The 22,716-nt window shown below is 33.3% G+C and overlaps 1 protein-coding gene across 1 annotated transcript; it reads right to left on the reverse strand.

Moving 5' to 3' along the window:
* Positions 1-2,604: 2,604 nt before the first annotated feature.
* Positions 2,605-4,814, reverse strand: LOC136970297 (clumping factor B-like). The gene is made up of 2 exons (XM_067264710.1): positions 4,749-4,814; positions 2,605-3,603 (listed from the first exon to the last, which is right to left on the reverse strand). The coding sequence occupies exons 1-2, from the start codon at positions 4,812-4,814 to the stop codon at positions 2,605-2,607; spliced, it is 1,065 nt and encodes a 354-aa protein (XP_067120811.1).
* Positions 4,815-22,716: the final 17,902 nt, after the last annotated feature.

Below are 22,716 nucleotides of genomic sequence, written 5' to 3' on the forward strand. Positions count from 1 at the left end.
GATTAACTTAAAATTATAAATAATTTGATATATTGGAAATGACGAAAATGATATTAAGCTTTATCTGGGAAATTAAAAATATTTTTCGTATTAATAATTAACAAACAACGTGCGTTTTATGATTAACATGCTGTGTTTTGTCACATATTCTCTATTTAGTATTACACGTGGCTCATTTTTGCAGCCAATAACTTCTGTTATAAAAGTAGGTTCAAATTGCAGAAAATATCACTTCACTTCGACTTCGTCTAGAGAACAACAGACCGCAAAGAAATGAACAAGTTACACACTTACACTATTGTTGGTAAGTATTGTCTCATTCACTTAATGTTATTGTTTGAGTTACTGTTAAAAACGCAATTAAACTTATTCGTTTTTAATTAAAAAATACTTTAATTGCGTTACTAACAATAACATTTTTCATTATATATTTTTAAAATAGAAGATTATTCAATTTTCAATATAATTAATCGATTATATAATCGATTAATTATTGGAAATCGATTTCCAACAATTAATTTATTATATAATCTTTATCCATAATCGAATATAATCGAAATCTATTTCCAATTAATCGATTTTGTAATCGTTTAATTGGATTAATCGATTACATATCGAAGTTGTTGGAAATCGATTACTGGATTAATCGATTACATATCGAAGTTGTTGGAAATCGATTACTGGATTAATCGATTACATATCGAAGTTGTTGGAAATCGATTACTGGATTAATCGATTACATATCGAAGTTGTTGGAAATCGATTATTGGATTAATCGATTACATATCGAAGTTGTTGGAAATCGATTACTGGATTAATACTCAGACTTTTACAATTCTCCGTGGTTTTGATATATTAATAATTTTCCACATTAGAGAGAACTCTGTATTTGTTAAATATGATTTTTTATTTAATTTTTTTCTCGTTACAATTGAAAAATTTTAACTACTAGAACTGAAGCTATGCTAAAGTTTTTAAAATTTCTAATAAGTTACAAAAAGCGTAAATCTTCCAAACTTCATATTGAAGAGGTAGCAGCGTTGGCTCAAGCATTTCCTCAAGGATTTTTTCCCTAAATTTAGGAATTTTCAACTTTTCCAGGAAATTTAGTAGTAAAAAGTAATCTAGGTATATTTAAAGGTATTTTTTTGTGTAAATATTTTCAAATTCTAGAAATTTCAGAGGCGATGAAATTTAAAAACAAAACTGGACGTGTTTATTTCTATGGCAATTCCACGCCAAACAACAAACAACGAATAAAAACGGACATTACAGAATTTTGGAGCGCTATCAAATATTGATGAATCAGCATCAGCTTTGCAAAATTTAGATGAAACACCTTGCTTAACATTCAGCCCCACTGCAGAGATGTTAAGTAGGTTTAACTTCAATATGTATAACCGTAAAATTAAAGAATAATTGAATGATTAGAAGAATTTTAAACACTGAACTGTATTAATTTATTAGGATTAAACTGTTATAATTAAATTTACAAGGTTTTCAGTTGCTATTAGGGGAAGTGTTGGAATATGTTTGGCAACACTGTCTAAAAGCTGATTTTTTTTAAACGTTACAAAATGGAGAATTTTGTCGGTAGGTTGCAGGGTAAACACAGATGAAAATAACGTTTATTTTGATTACGAGTAAAACCAAAAACTTTTATGCAAGAACAAGTGTCTGTGTGGGAGTCACGATTTTCTTCGCCCTGTTTGAAGCTTAATAACTCCCGTTGTTTTTGCTGAAATTTTGCAGGGAGGTTTGTGAATTAGGGTGGTTGATGCTGTTAAATTTTGGTGGTTAAATGCCGAGGGGGTGTGAAGATGAAGAGGGTTGTGTGTCATATCTCGATTAGAGTAGAACTTAATGACGATTTTACTCGTTATTAGCATTTATAATTTTTTATAAAACCCATAACCTACCCTCAAAATTAAGCTATTTGCCATTTTATAATAATTAAAAATATAAAAAATTTTTAAAATAAAGTATTATAACAGACGGCGCAACACACGCAGTTTTAAATGTTGCCGGGAAAGTTAAGCAACTCATCGCTGGATTGTTTTCAAAGTAGTAGGTGCATCTTCGCGAACATTTACGTACAGTACTTGTTCTGTTTATATACTTTCTTGATTAGAGATAATGGTGGTCAAATGATCATCTGTTATTGATAATTTATCCATTAAGCTAAAATCGTGATAAATAAATAATATATTTTAATAATTATTAAGATATTTTAATAGAATTACTAACGATAATCCTTCTTGTAGGATTCATTTTGCTTGTGATCATCAAAGGAGCGAGTTTGGTAAGTGTAAAAGTTATTAATATTCTGAAGGAAAAATTTTGGGGAATGTCTGTCTGTCACATTCTTTTCTTAAGGGTATTAAATGATTGTGATTTAATATAATTTTCTTTTTTAATGTTAGCGTGTTTTTTATAGTTTAACCACAGAAGTTATAAGCTAAGTGATGAATACATATATTTGTAAATAATTTTATATTTTAAAACCATTCAGAAGTATTGAAACATAAAAGTATTTACAAATGGTTACTTTTTTCGTTTTATTTATTTCAAAAATGTTTAATTTTATTACTTTTTCATTCTGTTTCAGTCTGAAACTCGACGTGAAAATTCAAAAAAACCTAATGGATTACGTGTATTAAGGCATGTTGCTAAAATGAGGAGCATTGTATCTACACAACAGTCTGAGAATGCTGCAAATATAGATGTACCTGACTCAGCACCAGGCTCATCATCCGATTCAGCACCAGGCTCATCATCCGATTCAGCACCAGGCTCATCATCCGATTCAGCACCAGGCTCAGCATCCGATTCAGCACCAGGCTCAGCATCTGATTTAATACCAGGATCAGGATCAGCATCAGGATCGGCATCTGATTTAGTACCAGGATCAGGATCAGCATCAGGATCGGCATCTGATTTAGTACCAGGATCAGGATCAGCATCAGGATCGGCATCTGATTTAGTACCAGGATCAGGATCAGCATCAGGATCGGCATCTGATTTAGTACCAGGATCAGGATCAGCATCAGGATCGGCATCTGATTTAGTACCAGGATCAGGATCAGCATCAGGATCGGCATCTGATTTAGTACCAGGATCAGGATCAGCATCAGGATCGGCATCTGATTTAGTACCAGGATCAGGATCAGCATCAGGATCGGCATCTGATTTAGTACCAGGATCAGGATCAGCATCAGGATCGGCATCTGATTTAGTACCAGGATCAGGATCAGCATCAGGATCGGCATCTGATTTAGTACCAGGATCAGGATCAGCATCAGGATCGGCATCTGATTTAGTACCAGGATCAGGATCAGCATCAGGATCGGCATCTGATTTAGTACCAGGATCAGGCTCAGCATCCGACTCAGCATTAGGATCAGCATCTGATTTAGTACCAGGCTCACCATCCGACTCAGCATCAGGATCAGCATCCGACTCAGTACCAGGTCCATCATCTGGTTCATCACCAGGCTCTTCATCCAACTCAGGACCAGGATCATCTGATTCAGCACCAGGATCATCATCTGATTCAGCACCAGGATCATCATCCGATTCAGTACCGGGATCATCATGATAGCTCTAGGCTCGACAATTATATCCAAACCTGAAGTTTCTTTAACAGATAAAGGGAATTTATTTGATTAGGACGCATATTAAAGAAATAAAAAATGTACTACGATGTATATAATCATATAAAATAAATCTTTCAAAAATACGAAAACTTAAACATTAAAAGTTTTCTTCTTTTTCTTCAAGTATACAAGCGAAAAAAATAACTAAAAACTTGTAATTATTTTTTAGAAATTAAAATCTGTAATAAACGAAATTGCTATTATCCTCCCATTAATTTTTAACATTTATATTCGCCGTTCTTTTCACTTTCCTCTTTTCTTTTGTTATTAGCGAGGTTGCTGACGAAGTTTTCATCTGTAAAACGTGAACGTCGAACGTCGAGAGCCACTATCTTGTAAGCGGAGCTAGACGTTCGACGTTCACGTTTTACAGATAAAAAATTCGGCCGCAACCTTGCTATAAAAAATCCTTTTTACAATAAAAATTTCGTAACACCTAAAAATAAAAACACACATTTGTTACACCGTTTGTGTTTGGTATTTCGTATACCAGCTGCAGTAGCTTTCAGATAATCCTTTACTATTATTTCTGTCATTAATGCACATTTGAGCAGTTTATAATTATCAGTTTTTTCTAAAAACTTAATTTAACACGCTTTAATCCATTTAATGATTTTGTTTAATAATAAATATATTAAGTTCACTAAGTATTCAAAATCTAGTATATGGCAATGTTGACTAAAGAGGTGCTGTCAGCGTAGCCATGCTGACAGCACCTCTTTAGTCAACATTGCCAAATACATAAAGTCACTTATTCAATATGTGCCTGCAAAATTTCCCCAAATTCTGGAATTTTATCGAAAAATTCCCTACAACAATATCAATGTGAGATCCGGGAGTTAAGTAATTTATTAAGTACAACGTGGGAGAAAAGTTTTAGACGATTTACGATATTTATCAATATCTAATTGTTGACCTGTTGGAAAGTCGAAATTTAAACAATTTCTTTTCTACCCTGACCGGCCCATCGATGGCACATTTGAAGTGTCATCACCGGAAAACATAAGGTCACCTGATTTAATTCCCACATGGGGATATAACGACCGCGCACCCGATCTTCGGGGAGATCGTTCCCCGAGAAGTGTCTTTTACATTGTGACTAGTGACACTGGGACTTAGCGTCCAGATTGTCTCGTCGTTCCCCCGGATATGTGCCATCCTGACTACTGAAACAACTGTAAAGAGATCCGTGATCGTCTTGCCGACATCGTATGAACAGATCAAGAAACATCGAGGTATTGTACATATAATTGTACTTACAATTGTAAACTCTCTATCTTAGAAATAGATAGTAACGGAACGGTTTCTCTAGAACCGCGTGACCGAACATAGGTTAAAGCTTGATTCCGGAAGCAGCACTAAAGTGAAAACTTTCGAACAACAGGAAATCGATTTCTTTAATCTGCTGTGGAATATATTGAGAAATTATCACAATCATTCCAAAAATTGAATGCATTCGACTGGATGACTTTCAACCAAGTCTCTGAATGGGAAAAATAGAACATATTATTGGATATTTACAAGCAAAAAACTTTGATATCGTCAACACTGAGATTCTATTCAACCAGTTTGTATATCTAAAAGGTTGTTTTGTGAAAAATAATTCCAACCAAAACTGCAAAGCAACTATAAAATTGAGTATAAAAGAAATGACTGAAGTTTTTTGCAGATACAATGCATATTAATCAGAAGTCATGTCTAATAAAGCTATACGAATGCGTATTTGCCATTCCAGCCAACAATGCAAATATAAAGAGAATATTTTCCTTAATGTTAACTCAATGGTCAGACAAAAGAAACAAGTTGTCAGTGGAGACAATTGAAGTAATTTTAAGAAGAAAATGATATAATTAAGAGAGTTAAATCAACTTTAAAATATGAATAGCCTTGCATCGTTATTATTATTCTACGTGTTCATTTTATTAGATTGATAAAAAAATCAATATGGTTTAAGCAAAATAAACTATTACCTACCCACTTTTTTCATGTTGTATTTATTTAGCACTTAAATAAATGTCCCGTATCAATGCTTGACAATTATGACAACCCTATTTATATGTAAAAAAATACAGGTCCATGTCTTCTCTTACATTTACAGTGGAGTCGACGCTTCCTGACGCAGTTCATTGTGCCTAACCACATTTACAGAAAAAAATGCATCATATACAGTTACAAGGATAATGTTTTTTTGACTGAGGTAAATGGAAAGTTCGCCTGTCCGCAACCGTTAAATACAAAAGATTATTACTTTTGGGCTCAACAACTGAGAGGGTAACTTTTGTCTGTACGGCACCGACTCAACGTTTCTGCGATCCCACAAAGTATTCTCCCGAAAATCTACTTATCTGTTGAACCTAAACTTTAATTCAACAATCAAATTTTTAAATTTATAATTTAAGTTTGTACAGAAAGAAATTCAATATTTTCTTTTAGATTAATAAAACGTTATGAGAGCGAATTTTAAGAATTCAACTAATATTCATAAACAGTAAACAATAGTGAGATTGAGGCCGAAGTTTTAAACGCGAAAACGTGTACGTCGGACGTTCAGCGCCGCTTTCCTGTAAGTCTAGAAGTTTGACAATGGCGTTTGGAATGTCGAGCACGATTCCACTGACTTTCCAAACGCCATTGTCAAATTTCTAGGCCAGTAACGTAGCGAGGGGGATGCAAGGGAGTGTATCATGCACCGGGCGCCACTCGCAGAGGGGCGCCCAAATGGTCTCCAAGAAAAACTATGTGTTTCTGGAGGGGGAGATGGGCGCCAATAAAGTGTCGGGTGCCAGTTATGTTCGCTACGCCACTGTTCTAGGTTTACAGGAAAGCGGCGCTCAACGTTCGACGTACACGTTTTCGCGTTTAAAACTTCGGCCTCAACCTGGCTAATATCAAATTTTATAAGTAACGTGACGTCATTCTCGAAACGTCATTCACGACAATAATTATGCAACGAGAATTTTCGCTAATTTTAGGTTATCGAATTAATCGAATAGTAACGAATATCCAGTTTTATTCCCCGAATGTTATTCTGCCGAGCAATCGGGGTCAGTTTCCGGAAATCAAAAAACTACCACAAAATGAGTGTCGCCTTGACGTGGCTTTGTGGCTTAACGTGTGAAATTTTTATCGAAGTTCTAAAGATAACTTTTTCCACAGACAAAGAACACCCGACAGAAATTTCATAAGTACTTTCATGCAAGTTTTGTAAAGCGGTGTTTTGTCACTTTCTAAAAAATCACACAGAAACACACAACATTAAATGTGTTAATACCATCGCTTTATATAGGCAAAACATTGTCGACATTGGCTAAGAAATTTAGAGAGAAAAGAAAGAATGAATGATATTTATTAGAAGTAAAACAAAAAAAAACAGTAATAGCTCTTTAGAGTTTTCAGAAATTATTCACCAAGTTGCTTAACTTTCCCAGAAATATTTAAAACTGCTTGTGTGGTGCCATCTGTTAGGATATTTTATTATTAAAACTTTTTTATACTTTTAATTGTTTTAAAGTGGCCAAAAGCATAATTTTGAGGGTAGGGACAGGTTTTTATAAAAAATTGTAAATGCTAATAATGAGTAAAATCGTCATTAAGACTGACCTTACTGGAGATAGGCACGACCCCTTTATCTTCCACCCTCTCGACTTTAACCACCAAAATTTAATAACATCGCTCCCCCTAATGCACAAACCTCCCTGCAAAATTTCAGAAAATTTCGACAAAAAGCACAGGAGTTATTAAGCTTCAAAGAGGGTGAACAAAATCGTGCCTCTTACACAAACACTAACATCTATACATTAAAAAAACCTCGAAATTTTCTACATTTCTCGACGTTCCAAAGTCCCAAAAATGTAAAAATCTTCAGGGGGGGTCATTTCATGAACGATGCCTCTGTTATATATAACAGAGCGAGGAAAATAAAACTTAGTTCAATAGCTAAAAGAACAGATGTTATACACAGAAGGTTTATACATAACGGGTAGCAATTACGTATATTCATTTTCAAGTGTTACGAAAATTTATATTGTAAAAAAGCTTTCTAACAACAAATGAAAGCAGGAAACCAGCTGCGAATATCAATATGAAAATAGGATAATAAAGCAAAAGAGCAAACACAAATCTCAATTACCATAAAGTTTAATTTTTTAACAAATAATTAAATTTTTGTTTGTAATTTTAAAGAATTAAAAAAGGTATTTCTCGCAGATTTATTTTTGTGGTCGTCATACTATTGTTTCTGATCTCTTTGACATGACTCCTGAAAAATTAATTCTCTTCTAACATCCTAGAAGAATCACTTGTAGATGAAGTTGATGAATCGGATGTGGATGAAGTTGATGAATCGGATGTGGATGAAGTTGATGAATCGGATGTGGATGAAGTTGATGAATCGGATGTGGATGAAGTTGATGAATCGGATGTGGATGAAGTTGATGAATCGTGTGTGGATGAAGTTGATGAATCGTGTGTGGATGTAATTGATGAATCGTGTGTGGATGGAGACGTACTACTACTTTCACCATCGGGAGGATGTTGTGTACCATCGGTTCTTCCTGATTCGATAACGTCCACTATGTTATGTTGCCTTACATCACCTAATCCATTAACTTTGTTTGAATTTTCGTGAGTTTCGAACTGGAAAATGAAAAATAATAAGGTATTTTACGCTAAAATACAAAACTTTTCTGAAATTTTTGCAATAGAGTAACCTTTCGAGATCCTTAAGGCCTTGATGGACAGATATTCTTTAGCATTCTTCCTTCAGAATATTAATAAATTGTACACTTACCGAACTCGCTCCATTGATGTCCACAAACAAAATGAGGCCTAAGACCGTCAGTAATACAATTATAGTTTTAATGGAAAAGCAATAACTGCATCTTTAACAATTAACATTAGATGAGACAATACTTACCGACAATAGAGTAAACGTACAACTTCTTCATCTCTTTGTGGTTTGTTGTTCTCTGGACGAAATCGAAGTAAAGTGATCGCTTCTACAATTTGAACCCACTTTTATACGTAAAATATTGATGGCAAAAATGAGTCACGTATGACACTAAACAAAGAATGTGTAACAAAACACAGCATGTTAATTATAAGACAGGTGTTGTTTGTAACTTATTAACGCGAGAAATATTTTTAATTTTTTAAACTCAATATTTAAATTCCCATGTAGAATATTTTAATTTACAGATAATTGCTAAAATAAAACACTTTTTAAACATGTGTTTTCCAAGAAAATTTTATGGTTTTGGATGTCCTCGTTCTGATTAAAACAAATATTTTAATAATCTTTTTTACTTGTTTTCTTTTCACAATTATATATTTGTTTATGATATATTTTAGCTCGATTTTTTATAAAAAGTTAATAAAACTCGTAGGTTATTTGCGCCCTTTTGAATATCGTAAACTCAAAATGCATTATTTAATATCTAACGTTAATTACAGTAGCTAGATACATCTAATTACGGCCATAACAGGTTTTACACATTCTCAACAGATGGCGCTACATGATAATTAATGTAACATAGTCTTCACTACCCGCCATGATTTTTCCCTCAGTGAGAAAATTTTTTTTTTATTAATTCCCGAGAATCAGGGCCGATTTTCGGGTATCGAAGCCGTTATTGTATCAGATACCAATGTAAAGTAGACGATGTAACACCGCCAATATTAGGAATTACACTTCAAGAAGCACTACATGTTTTAATTTATCTTATTTTCGTTTTACTGTGTGTTATAAAACTTACATACAAATAATTATTCATATGAAAGTCACATTCAGCAGAACAGCCGCTTTTGGAGCACAGAATTCTATATCCTGTAGTATCAAAAATACAATACGAATTCATATAAAAATGTGAATTTCGATCCTGATATACATACCAATGTTTAAAACGATATCAATGAAAAATATCACTTTAAAATCATTTCACGGGTAGGTGCAACAGTACATCCATATGTTATTCCACGTTGTATTATTATACAAAGCTGTCTCAATATTTTGATCATTGCGTGTGATTAGTAAATTTGAAGGAGATTTTTTGAAATTGAAAAGGGTTTTTTCTGTGGGAATCGCCTGAGCAGAAAATGGCATCCAAATTTGCATTGTGGCATCTGTGATTACACTACCCCACAATAAAAATTTGGATGCCATTTTCTGCTCAATATGCCATCTGTCATGGATTAAACTCTTTACATAATATTACAGAGTAATAAATGTTTAAACAAAAATTTGAGGGAATGACTAGTTAATTTAGATGTTGTAAAAGTTGAAATTTAACACTAAAATATTTATGTTACACTTTGGTAAAGACATGTCCAAATTTACAGCTGTCTTTATAATGACTTATCCATTTAATTCTTGTCAGTGAGATAGAGATTTCGAACTGAATTTATTCACAAATATAACAAAATACCTGAAATATAGTTTTTAGTATATTGAAACTATCGGTCATTTACATTAGCCAGTATTCATTTTTCTTAAATCCTTTGATAACGAAAGATTTAACGCCATTTACTTTAAATTTATGAGTAAAAACAGCAAAGAGTTGCGTAACTTTCCCGGCAAAAGCATTTAAAATTGAATGTGGCGCCATCTTTTAATGATATTTTACATAAAATCTTTTAATATTGTTATTTATTATAAAATAACAAACAGCTTAATTTTGCAAACACGGTCATCAGATGGCGACACTATCTCGTTTTCGTGATTTCCCGTGAATTTCTCAAGTTTTGAGCCGAAAAGTGATAATTACGAATCTGATTAAATATCAAAATTTAAACGTTAAAATTCTCTTTTAATATCAAATTTCTCATCACACTTCTATTCCTCGGCCAAATTTAATGCGCGCTCAATCATGATCATGTTAAAAAAACTTACAAGTGCACCGCAAAAACTTACTTTTGAGGGCGCACTTAGTAACATATAATATTTTAGAACAATTTTCATACCCTGTACCAAATTTCAAGCTTAACTGATTATCTACACAAGAAATATAAGGTAAAGAATATCAATGGTGTTCAAACTTCAATATCCTACGTTTTGACTTATAGAACGGGAGATCAATCGAAATTCTATTGGAGCAGGAGGATAAGAGATTAAAAACTCTTGAAAATTAAAACCTTATAAATAATTCCTTCTTCGGATTAAAATTTTCATTGCATTATCTACACAAAAATTAATTATAAACGGCCAATGTCATCTTATTTAACAAAAATATATACAAACAATCGAGGTAATAGCAATTTTTAGCGACGTAAAAAATCTTTCTTCTCGTATTCAATCGTTTTCATAAACGAGAACGTGAACTTATTGCATACTTAATTTATGTTGCGGCATATGTTTGATTTCACCTGTTAACACCACGTCTCTTCTGTATAAATGCCAGCGGCCGATTATTACGGTAACGATTGATTATCCAAATACTTCGACGGTCATTAACAAATATATGAATAACTGCCTCAATTGTTTATCGGAGTTGTAATTGAAAACGTAGAATTACTTGCGTATGAAATTACTAATGTTTCGGGGTAAGATGCGAGATGAACGTAGCCACAATACCCGCGTGTCTCTTTTAATTTAATATAAATTCCGAATGTTATACGACTATATTTTTGAGAGTTTTAAAACAAGGTCTAACTGTCCACTCCTTTTATATCAATAAACAAAGAGCGAAATACTTTTGAGTTTAAACGCATTTACCACAATTTCTGTAAAGCAGTCAAACTAATCCTTTGTTCCTTTTGTAACTGTAATTTTAATTAAGGTCCTTCGATCCTTCTATCGGTTGTTCGTAAACGAGCTTCTTCTTATTTGATAATTGAATCGACAAGTACAGTTTCGGTTCAAAAATTATCAACGTTAACAATGATTTTTTCCAGTTAACGTATTGAATTTACGCACACGTATATGTACCGTCCATAACGTGTACAAACGCCGTTTGAATGTTTTTTATTCAGGGTTTGTTTTCATTAAAACATTTATTTTTAGTGTTACGACATTCCAAATTTATGATTTATAAATGCATTCGCACTTTGTGTTAAAATGATATTTACCTGTTTGTTCCCATTTATAATAGGTGTTCGTGAATAGATCTAATTTCGTAAAACGGTCGCCGAGTGTTACTAAAATCCAGATTTTTTTAATAAGCACACAGAGAACTTATCATCTGTCGGTAGCGTTTTAAGGACAGAAGGTTTACGATTAAACTAAATCTAATTCTCCAGCCTAGTAAACTGGTTATGCCGGCATTTTTACAGAATCTCGTTATTAAAAATGAGTTCGGTTCGTTCCCCAACAACTGACACAGTCGTCGGCCGTGCCGAATACAGATTGCTGTGTTCTACTGTTACACGTAAAACACATATTCAGAAAATCTAGAAACCCATTTTTCATCCGCTCTTCTGGAATGTTTAAATATGAATTTTTTAAATTTTGAACACAATATTCTTTATCTTGTATTTTTACTGTTATATTTATGAACTTTATTTTCCGAACGCATTGCGTTTTACTTGTGTTTTCTTCAAACGAATACAAATTTGGCCACTCGATTATTATTATTAAGTGCTAAATTCGGTAGGATTCGACTGATTTTCCTTTTTTCAAGACGTAAACGAATCTTCGAGACAAGTAATTTATATTCTATCAGAACTGATAACACAAATACTTGAATTCGTCGTATGCGCAATGTCACGTGGTCTTTTTCTATTTTACAATGTGACGTAGATATCTTATAACAAATCTTTTCATCTGTAAATGCAAATTACGAAATCTTTACTTTCAAACGCAGGAATATTTTTAAATAGAAGTTATAGCGTAACTTTTTAAGAAATTCTTCTCTAACGGGAACAGTATAGTTTTATAATTTTTATAAAGAAAATACTTGAAGAATAGGGAACTGACAAATCAAGTTGCACGTAGTCGCAATTATTTTGTAGAAGAAAGTCATTCGAAATTCATTCCCGATACAATTGAATCCATTCAGAATTAACAATTTATGTAATCATTTACAGGAGAAAAATCGAATAATTTGAACTTTTGTAGCCCGTACTCTTCCCGTGTCCATCTCGAATATGTATAGAAAGTTTCGCAGGAATCGGTAGGAATTGCTTTCGTGATACTCGATCACACAAACAGTAATTCGATTTTATAATTATAGATTAACACGCGTTATAATTTATACAATAAATAAACGGCCACAACAATCGAGTGACATAATACATTACAAACGATTTTGGGAACGGTTGAAATCGTCCCAATGACTGGCGATTTTGCAAATCTGTCATTAACTGATACGTCGCTACACACATTTCTGTGTGTCACTTCATACGTTACTTCTTTCTACAATTATTTTAGAGACGTGTTATTTGGCACAGTACAATATTTATCTAATAATAAGAGTGTGGAACTTTCGAAGATTAATTCTGAATAGTTAACTTTTTAAATTTTGTTTTAAATTAATATATTCAAACCATACTCCGAGTGAGATAACACCTCCACTCTCCTCTCAAATATGACGTTTTCTTCATCTCTACGGATTCGATAAGAATATTTTCCAAACAATTATATACCTAAATTAATTAACGATTTCTGGGTGGAATATTAGCGACATCTGTGTAATTATCAATATTAGATCACAGTTGTTTCGGCACGTGTGAATCACACGTGGCATGTCCCCGTTGCCAATATTTTCTGTTATAAAAGTAGATTGGAATGGAAGAGGCAATCACTTCTCTTCGACTTCGTCCAGAGAATAACAAACTACGAGATGAACAACTTCTACCTCTTCTGTGTTATCGGTAAGTGTTATACCTGGATTTTAGTGTTCGATCTTTCGTAAAGACGTCGTTCGTGTCGTGCGTTTACGCTATTTCTTTCGATTTTATGTGTTATGGACAATGGAAATTTTTTGTTGCAGGCTTTACTTTGTTGTTGACAATCGGCGGAGTGAATTCTGTAAGTAATAACTTCAATTCTCTTCCAACTTCACGAATTTTGCACTAGAATTTTCTCTTCTGTAACTTTAATAATGAAATTGAAAAATCAAAAAGAAAAGCAGAAATTGTTCTGAAATGTGATGAAAAATATTAACAGTTTCTGTTGCTTTTTATTATATTTAAATTTGTTTATCAGACATTTTTCAGATAATTGGGCTGAAATATCCCATTTGTAGACATGTAGATACCATTGTTATTACTCTTCCTTTATCTCGAGAACGGAAATACTCAGATGAAAATAGAGACCATATATGGAAATTTTACGACTAGGTGGTCCTTATTCACTACGTACGAATTTCCGGTCTGCACCTCAAATCACGCAATTTTTTAAATTAAAATATGATTAAAAATTGCAGCCCGGCATTGTGACGATGTTACAATGAGTAATTGCTTGTTTCTTTGAAAGTTGATTTGAAAAAACAAAGTGTTTTCTAAGAAAACGTTTCTTTCCACTTGTAATATAATTTCTTTTTTCTCTCGAAAATGTTAAAAAACAAGAATAATGTGTTAATAATGTGTAATGTATGATGAAATTCGTGAAAATTATTGTTCAGAATTTGATATTTTTGAAGAAATTTCTTCAAATAACGAAATTAATTAAATGAAATCTCATTTCGTTTTGTTTCAGGTTGAAATTCGTCGGGAAACTGGGAATGATGGCAAGGAAGGCCCACGACAAGTTAACATTGAAAACATTTTCAGTGGTGTCGCCGAAATTTTTCTTGCTCCTCCACTTCAATTCTTCGCTATTGCGCTCTCAATCGCTGCTATTTTTCTTGGAATACCAGCTCCTCCCGTTCCAATAACATCAGACACAGAAGCACTAAATAAGTACATTGCATTATTGTTTCCTAAGGTTTTGGCTGCAATAACTGGTACTGCAAAGTAAAAATTGAAATATTAAGTAATATGTAAATTCTATAAGTTAAAAAAATATAAAATGTAATTACTTGCTCGAAATTAAAAATGTATTCAGAAAACGAACCTTTGTTTCGAATTAATACTCGACTTTCTGCAACGACCTTTAACCTTTCCAAATAACATTTTCACTAATTCCGGGTTTCCATAACGTGTCGAACGCCTTAATACGGCCAATTTCCCATAGAAAATCCACCCGAAGGTGCCTTAACCTTTTTACTGTGTGGGGAATTGTCCTACCCTTATTAATAAATTTGGGTAAGGTTAGCATTATCAAAACTATATTTATTGTTAAGTCATCTAATCTTCCTTACACATTGTCAGTAAACCGGGTGCAGCGAAAAATAGTTATTATGCAGCCATACGTAATTAATATCTTTTCAATCATTTTATTGAAAATACTATGTATAATGTAAACTAATTAACATTTATTATAAATACATGCACGAAGTTTAAAGATAGCGCAAAAACAAAATTTACCAAGTTTGGGTACAACACTTAAAAGTTAGGTCGAAAAATACCGCATTATGACGAAGAAATTGCCATATTTTAGGTTTTCAGATTTAGCTGCAAGATTAAAATATTGCGATTGTATTTATTACTGGAAATATTTCACTGGACTATCGACACAGTGTTTTACTACAGCACCATCTCGTACCCCATAAACTCATCTTTGTCTGAAGGTCTCTTGTACACATTTATCATAGTTGAGCCAACTGGAGAACTTTATATATCTTGATACGAAACATTTAAAATATCTAAAAGTCTTTATTTCTCGCTAATTAATTTTGTTTTTACCTCGTTAATTTGAGAGTGGTCATCCTTTGTCTGTGGGCAATAAGCTTAAATGAAGAATAAAAAATTGTTGGTCAAGAAACCCGAGTAATTTCGCCATGCTCTAAATAAAATCGAAATTTACAGGCGCGAGCCGTAAACTCTCACTAATACGCAGGATTAGCGACTCTACGCAAATTTTTTTATTTATATCCACAATAAATTACAGGAAAGCAAACATCCTTGAAGATCAACTGTTTAAGGATCAACAAACTCAATCGGTTTATTACAATTTTCATTGAAACGATTGGTACCATTTGAGTAGAACCAGATCCAGACACGCCCTGCAATCTTCTACGATATCGTGGTTAGGTGTCTGGATGATTTTACCCAAATGCTAAAGATTTTAAAGACGATCGATACGGGAATCCGCGTCTATCTGGAAATATAATAGATGTGTCCACAATCTTCTCATGGATCAAACGAAGAGCTTTCAGATCGTTTTCAATCCGTGTCCGATGATTATTGTCTCTTTGTTAATAAAATCTAACAAAGACTGTCTCATTTCTGCAAATGGCACTAACAATTTTCCGATCATTTCCCTGCATTTCTTGTTATGCCCGAGTATAAGAGACTGTGGCAACATGTTCGTCTCGTATATTAATGTACCATCGAACGACATGAGTATGATCTTATTGATTTCCTTCCCGAATTTTGTGTAACGCATTTCTGTATCCAATACTACTATGTTTTTTGCTAAGAAATTGGACTCTTCTGTAGAAAATAAAACGTCCGACAGTCTGCATTTTGATGTGGAAATGTGATAATTATCGAAGAAACACCCCATGCTAGCTTCTTCCTTCTGCAACAGGCATATATTTTATAATTATTTTCTGCGCGGACAGGAACTAGTTTTTTGAAATGAAACGCAGATATCCTCGGGATCGTCCATCCATACATTAAAATAGGTGTAACATCGAAGACATAATCGTTTATTTTCGTCTTCCGTATAATTTTCCATGCCTGAAACGTTATAATACGTTTGGCCAGTTGTCGAAGACCGTAAAGGAAACCCGTAGTCTTTCAAATCTCTTGGTTTTAACATAATATTTTCTAAAAATCCATAGAATTGGTCCAAGTAACCTTCGTTGTATTTTGTCTTAGATGCACAACGGTAGATAATAGACTCGAAATTTGCACTAGTGGCCATTCTGGTATCTTGAGTATCTAAAAAATAAACACGAAAAAGAGAATTACTTATAAAATATTTTTTATCACAGATTAATTCATGCTATTCATACCCCTGATTTGAATAACGTGTCATTAAAAAAACATTCCTTATTCACGACAAATAGAAACCTTTGAAAGAAGTTCCGTATGTGTTTCTACTCATTTCACACGAAGATACTGTACATAAGTGTTCGGTATCGAGTGAATCACTCCTGTATTTTCTTTTAAAATTCAAAACGTAACAATAAAATGAATTTAATTTCCAACAATTTCGTCTTACAGTTAGAAAAGTGGGGTTTATTTAACAAACACAAACTTTATGCAATTGAAATATCAATTAAATAGTAATCAGGAAACTATAAATTATATTAATTACAGTCAAACCTGTTTTTATGCGCTCTTTTTATGTGCGATTTTTATTTGTGCGATTTTTTTAATGCGAATTTTTAATTTGTGCGGTATAGTTGGCGACTAGTCTCGTGCGATTCGTCATGTCTTACGTTGACTTATTATAGCTAAATAAACTTATTATAGCATAAATGCACTTATTATAGTAATATTATTGCATGAATATGCGAAAAATGAAATAATTTACTTTTTAAGTCAACAAAACACCACCTGGACAAAAATATGTAAAACAGACGATAGACCAGACGATGCAGTCAAGTGCCGACATCTGTTGTCAATAAATTCTATTTCGTACGGTTTTGAGTTATTTTCTATGTGAGACTTCTTTTATGCGGTCCCTGTTGACCGCATAAAAAAAATATTTTTTAATTGTGTCGCGAAAACTATTATTTACAGCCATTCGTGAAGTTTCGTGAGATTTTTTTTAATGCGTTTTTTTTAATGCGGTCCCTATCCCCCGCATAAAAACAGGTTTGACTGTACTTCTATTTTATCTCATTTATTTAACTTTTTTCCCAATTATCCTAAACATGTCTTAGAGAATTATAAATTTAATATCATTTGCAAATTTTGTATAAAAGCCAAAAAGTAATCCATGATTTAAAAATACCATAGAATCTCCGTAAGCATTCTTCGGGACTTTTAAAGTACTAACTTTTACCATTAATGTCATTTATGAATTAATTTAGAAGCGAAAGTAAACTTGTATCTCTTTGCAATATAAATCTATAACTATTGAATAAAACAAATACCAGTAGGAATAAATTAAGCATTATAAACATTTACATTCTGCTGACGAAAAAGTTAACAATAAAGAAACACCTGTAAATATTATATGCTATTTTCTAATAAGCTAATTCTACCGTTTCCTCGTAGTTTTCTTCGAATCCCTTTCATACCGAAAATAATGCTTTCAATCTTTTCCAATATGCCCACTGCTAATTTCAAAATAGAAAATTCGATTGCTCGTAATGTATATATACATTAAGGACCCATCTAAAAGGAAATGCAATTAGTAAAAGCTGAGTAACAACTAAGTTTTCAAACGGCACAAGACATGATGCATCAAAATTTACGAAACTCGCTGTAAATCTTTTAACCGCTAATTAACCGAAAACAATGCAACGGATATTATTCGAATTTTGTAATGACGTAGGCGAGCGGTAAACGAACCTAATTCTAGATGACGTGACCATTCAGTTTTGATTATATAGGCGATATTTGCACTGTAACAGGCCCCTTGTTACAACTAGCCCCGGTCTCCCCTAATCATTCCGACTTTATAGCGTTTTCGATTCTTTCCACGTTAATTACAAGAAAGGATAAAGATTAACGATGGTTCTTTGTCCGTGTGTCCCATTGTCACGAACGGTTCTCTCAGTGGGAAACGGTTTTTTATATACGCTCTAAGACGACCGTTACACCTGGAGACAATTTTACTTATTTGTCTACAAGCGGAATCTTAATTTTCCGATTGATCCAATGGTAATTATGCAATTTAAGGGAATATGAGTTTTTTTAATTATTATTTTTTAAAAAGAAGATATATTTAATAGCCATTCAGAAAATGCATAACATTTTTCCAGGCGATCCGTATATAAAGTGTTATAAACAAAAAATCATAAGACTACTTACCGATTGTGCTCCGTTCGAGACGCCATTGCTTAAGCTTGTATTCGTCGCGGGGCGACACATTGGACGGCGGACGCGTATGAAGTGTGTCTCGTGACATTTCTCGATGCCATCTGGCCACGTGACTACTCTCTGATAACTTATTCTTCTCGTTTCAGCTATATTTATTTACATCAAGACAATAGACATCTTATGTCGCATATGACTAATTTTTATCATCATAATACTGTACTGTATATATCGTGAAAGAATTATCGTCGTTAACGAGCAGTTTTACTTTTGTTGTTTTATATATTTATTCATTATTTATTATTATTATTGTTAAGTTATCAGGAACACGTCGGATGCGAGGCGAGAGAGTAGTCACGTAGCCGGATGGCATCGAGAAATCTCACGTGACACACTTCGTACGCGTCCGCCGTCCAATGTGCCGCCCCGCGACGAATACAAGCTTAAGCAATGGCGTCTCGAACGGAGCACAATCGGTAAATAGTCCTATGATTTTTTGTTTATAACACTTTGTATACGGATCGCCCGGGAAAATGTCATGCATTTTCTGAATGGCTATTAAATATACCTTCTTTTTAAAAAATAATAATTAAAAAAACTCATATTCCCTTAAACTGCATAATTACCCAAGTACGAAGAGTGAGCATTGTTAGAAAAGAACTACAATTATTCTTAACTACAAATGTTAAACGATAAGAAAAAAATTATGTTACTTTTGTCAGTAATTGTGTTAAACAAAAAGAATTTTGGGAAAAGATTCGTATAAAAACAGTTACAAAAAATTTCAGAGGACTACTTACCGATATTCAAGTATTTAAGGCGACCGAAGTTATTCTTTTATACAATATCTTCTCCGTATACACGATCGGTAATAAGAGGACCAAAACCGAAACACAGTTGACTACTTGAAACACACAAAGGAAACTATAGGTGACAAGTACGAAAAAACTTGTTCTTAACGAGTGGCATTAACACAGCTTCACGGGAAAGCCAATAGCGTAACCCGTTTCATTTGAAACAAGTTATGCCATTGGCTTGCTTGTTCAGCCGAGAAACGCTTTATCGAGTCAACGTGTCCAATAAACGGGAGCTATATTTTTATTAGCGCCATCTCTCAGAATTGAAATGAATAAAAAGCTTTAATATTTAATTAAGGATATATTTTTGCTACCCTTTTCTGAAATAAATGATAATTTTTACTCCAGAAAATTTTTATTGTCAATATCGTTAAATGAAAATTCTAATTTAAAAAACATTTAATCGTTATTTTTCGTATTATAAAACAACGAAAATAGCTAATTTTACATAGAAATTTTTGTTAAATTTATTATAAGTGCTTTTATATATTGTGTCATATTTTATGAGAGAATATAAAATAACAGAAGTGATTAATTTACACGTAATTATGTCTAATTTACATGAATTGTATGCTTATGTGAAACGGGAAATGGAATTAAGTGACACACCTGTTTAGCCTGAAGTCAGAAAGGTTAGAACAAAGAGGCTTAAATCGAATTGTGAAATGACTCTACGGGTCATTTCACAATTCGATTCAAATCAGTATTTCACCAGCGATCGGGCGATATCAATAGAAAAACGGCAATTAATATAAATAAAATATTGGCAATATTCATTGCTTGTGATTCACGACCGTATTCTATTCTTCAAGTTGTGTAATTAATACACGAATTAGAACCAAGATATGAACTATCCTCACCAAAAGATATCGGCAATATACTTGTATTTAACTTGTACAAAGAGTGTAAAGGAAAATTGAAAGTTACGATCGATAAAGTGAAACATGTATCCATAATAACCCATATGTGGACTTTTATAAATAATCAGTTATATTTAACTGTAACGTGCCATTTTATTTTTAATCGTATATTTACATCTAGTGTACTTAAAACTCTGATAGTGTCATACATTTGAGAATATAGAGCTAGTGGAACTGAGTTGAGCGCCACCTGTACGCAGGCAAAGAAAACTGCTTCGGGAAAACACGTGAGTCTTTGGGTTGGATGCGGTACTCGTTTTCTTCCTGTGATAATGAACCGCAGCTTTCTGCCACACAGAAACTTCAAAAAATAACTGTTGTGTGGTCGGTTGTAGTGTTACCTATATTAGTGCGCCGCCAGGTACAGAGTTTTATTCGTTCCTGAATGAACAATACCTTGGCAAATTATTTAAATATGTACACATTATAAAACGACTTCAAAAAACCAAAATTAAAACGCCAATTTGATTACATGACATAAATGGAATCGCCTTGTATCATTACTTGTTTCTAATTGTAAATGCATGCCATGTATATATTATATATTATTTAAATATATACTTATGAATAATATAGAATTTATCAAATTTCTATTTATTAAAATATATATAGTGTTACATGTAACACACCAAATTCATGCAGGATAAATTCATATATTGCAAGAATGCTATTATTCCTAGGTGGAACGACACTGGTGCTGCCTTTGTAGCCCCGATTCTGTTCCTCGGCGTCACCGCTAGAGGCGCCTCGATCTAGTTTCGCCTAGAGCAGGGATGTCGAACCTTTTTGAGTCCGCGGGCCATATTGTAAGCATACTTAGCTTTAAAGATGTTAATGAGTGCCAAAGTCTTAGACTTCGAATAATGATATTTAAAGAAATTAAACGAATACGCTTTAATTCGAATAAATGTAAAAAATCTAATTGAAAAAAGGATGATTAGGTGATAAACAGAAAGGATGATTGAAAAGGACAGAAATCATATGATACATTACGTGCCAGATGATTTCTCCTACGTGCCACTTTGGACACGCGTGCCATAGGTTCGCTACCCCTGGCCTACAGTACCTAGATTATCAGAGTAGCCACAATGGCTTGTCTAACTTTCTATCGGTTAGTTGTATCACGTGGTTAAAATCCGCCATGTTCTGTCAAAAATTTTGCGTGGCTCCGTGTATTTTGAATGGTAAGTGTTATTTAAAGTAGAGTCGTTTATAAAGAAATCTAAAAGTTTTTGAACACATTTGACAACAGATAAAAATATAGCGAATTCATGCCTATGTTTACGTTCATATTTAAGCTTTAATCTAAGGCAACAAATGAAAATATTCGATAGTTAGGGTATCTGTTTACATTAGAAAAATATGTATGTTGAAAGAACTTTGTGTTTAACTACGCATAAATTGTTATAACTTAATAACTTAACTAGAATAACTTAAAAATTAGTGTTCCAGCGAATGAAGCTTATCTGATTGGAGTACTGTAATAATTATGCTGTACTGTAATTTGGTTCTAACATAATAAATTACATAGATAAAAGATAAATAATTACTAACCTTAAATCTATAAAAATATTGCTATAGAAAAGTATTATTTATAATAAAACTAAACATGTACTGTGGTGCTTAAAAAATTATTTTGTTATCCTGCTCAAAACAAATTTAAATTCTATTACTTGTAAGATTTCTTCAGATTTAAAAGCCTTTTATTAAAATTAAAATACTATCATTAAGGTACAATGGTTATATAGAACAAAAATTAGAGGTAAATTCAGCGAAGGTGCTGAATAAACGCGCGTCCATGGGCACAGAGCCTGCTAAGGTATTTACAATAGAAGATAAGAAACGCGCTTTACAGGGGCTCAGAGCCTGCCAGAAACCGCGTACACTACGTACAAAATGAGAGTCGCGTCCATGGGCACAAGCCAGCTAAGTGATGAACCGAGATACTCGAGATGATTACTGCAGAGAGGACTAGTTACGTTCAGCTGGATTTGGATTTGCCTGTCGGTGATGTCCCGGGGGGTAGTTGTTTGGTCGGTTATGTTGCCAGCTGCTGTTTTCTTGGTTGCCGTTTAGGTGACGTATATAAATTTCACCGCTCGCTGTGATGGCATCGCTTACCATCAATTTCTTCATTGTGGCAGCGTATTGTCTTGGGATGGCTAGACGTCTCAGGATGGATTCGTTGGCTGGATCCCAACCGCCAAGGGCACCTACGATGAAAGCATCTACAAAGGTGTTATATCCCTTACCTTTCAAGAAGTCTGCCAGAGATTTGTACTTCTGTATTTTTGTTTCCCTTGCAGTTTA

Source organism: Centruroides vittatus, unplaced genomic scaffold, assembly GCF_030686945.1.
Source record: "Centruroides vittatus isolate TY-2023 unplaced genomic scaffold, ASM3068694v2 contig_1907, whole genome shotgun sequence".
NCBI lineage: Eukaryota > Metazoa > Arthropoda > Arachnida > Scorpiones > Buthidae > Centruroides > Centruroides vittatus.

What these genes read in the sequence shown, in the direction of transcription:
- LOC136970297 (XM_067264710.1), bottom strand. Translation starts at nt 4,814, where the DNA reads ATGGCACATATCCGGGGGAACGACGAGACAATCTGGACGCTAAGTCCC. An exon ending in CCAGTGTCACTAGTCACAAT is followed by an intron (nt 3,604 to 4,748) that starts GTAAAAGACACT and finishes TGTCGAGCCTAG; the next exon opens with AGCTATCATGATGATCCCGG.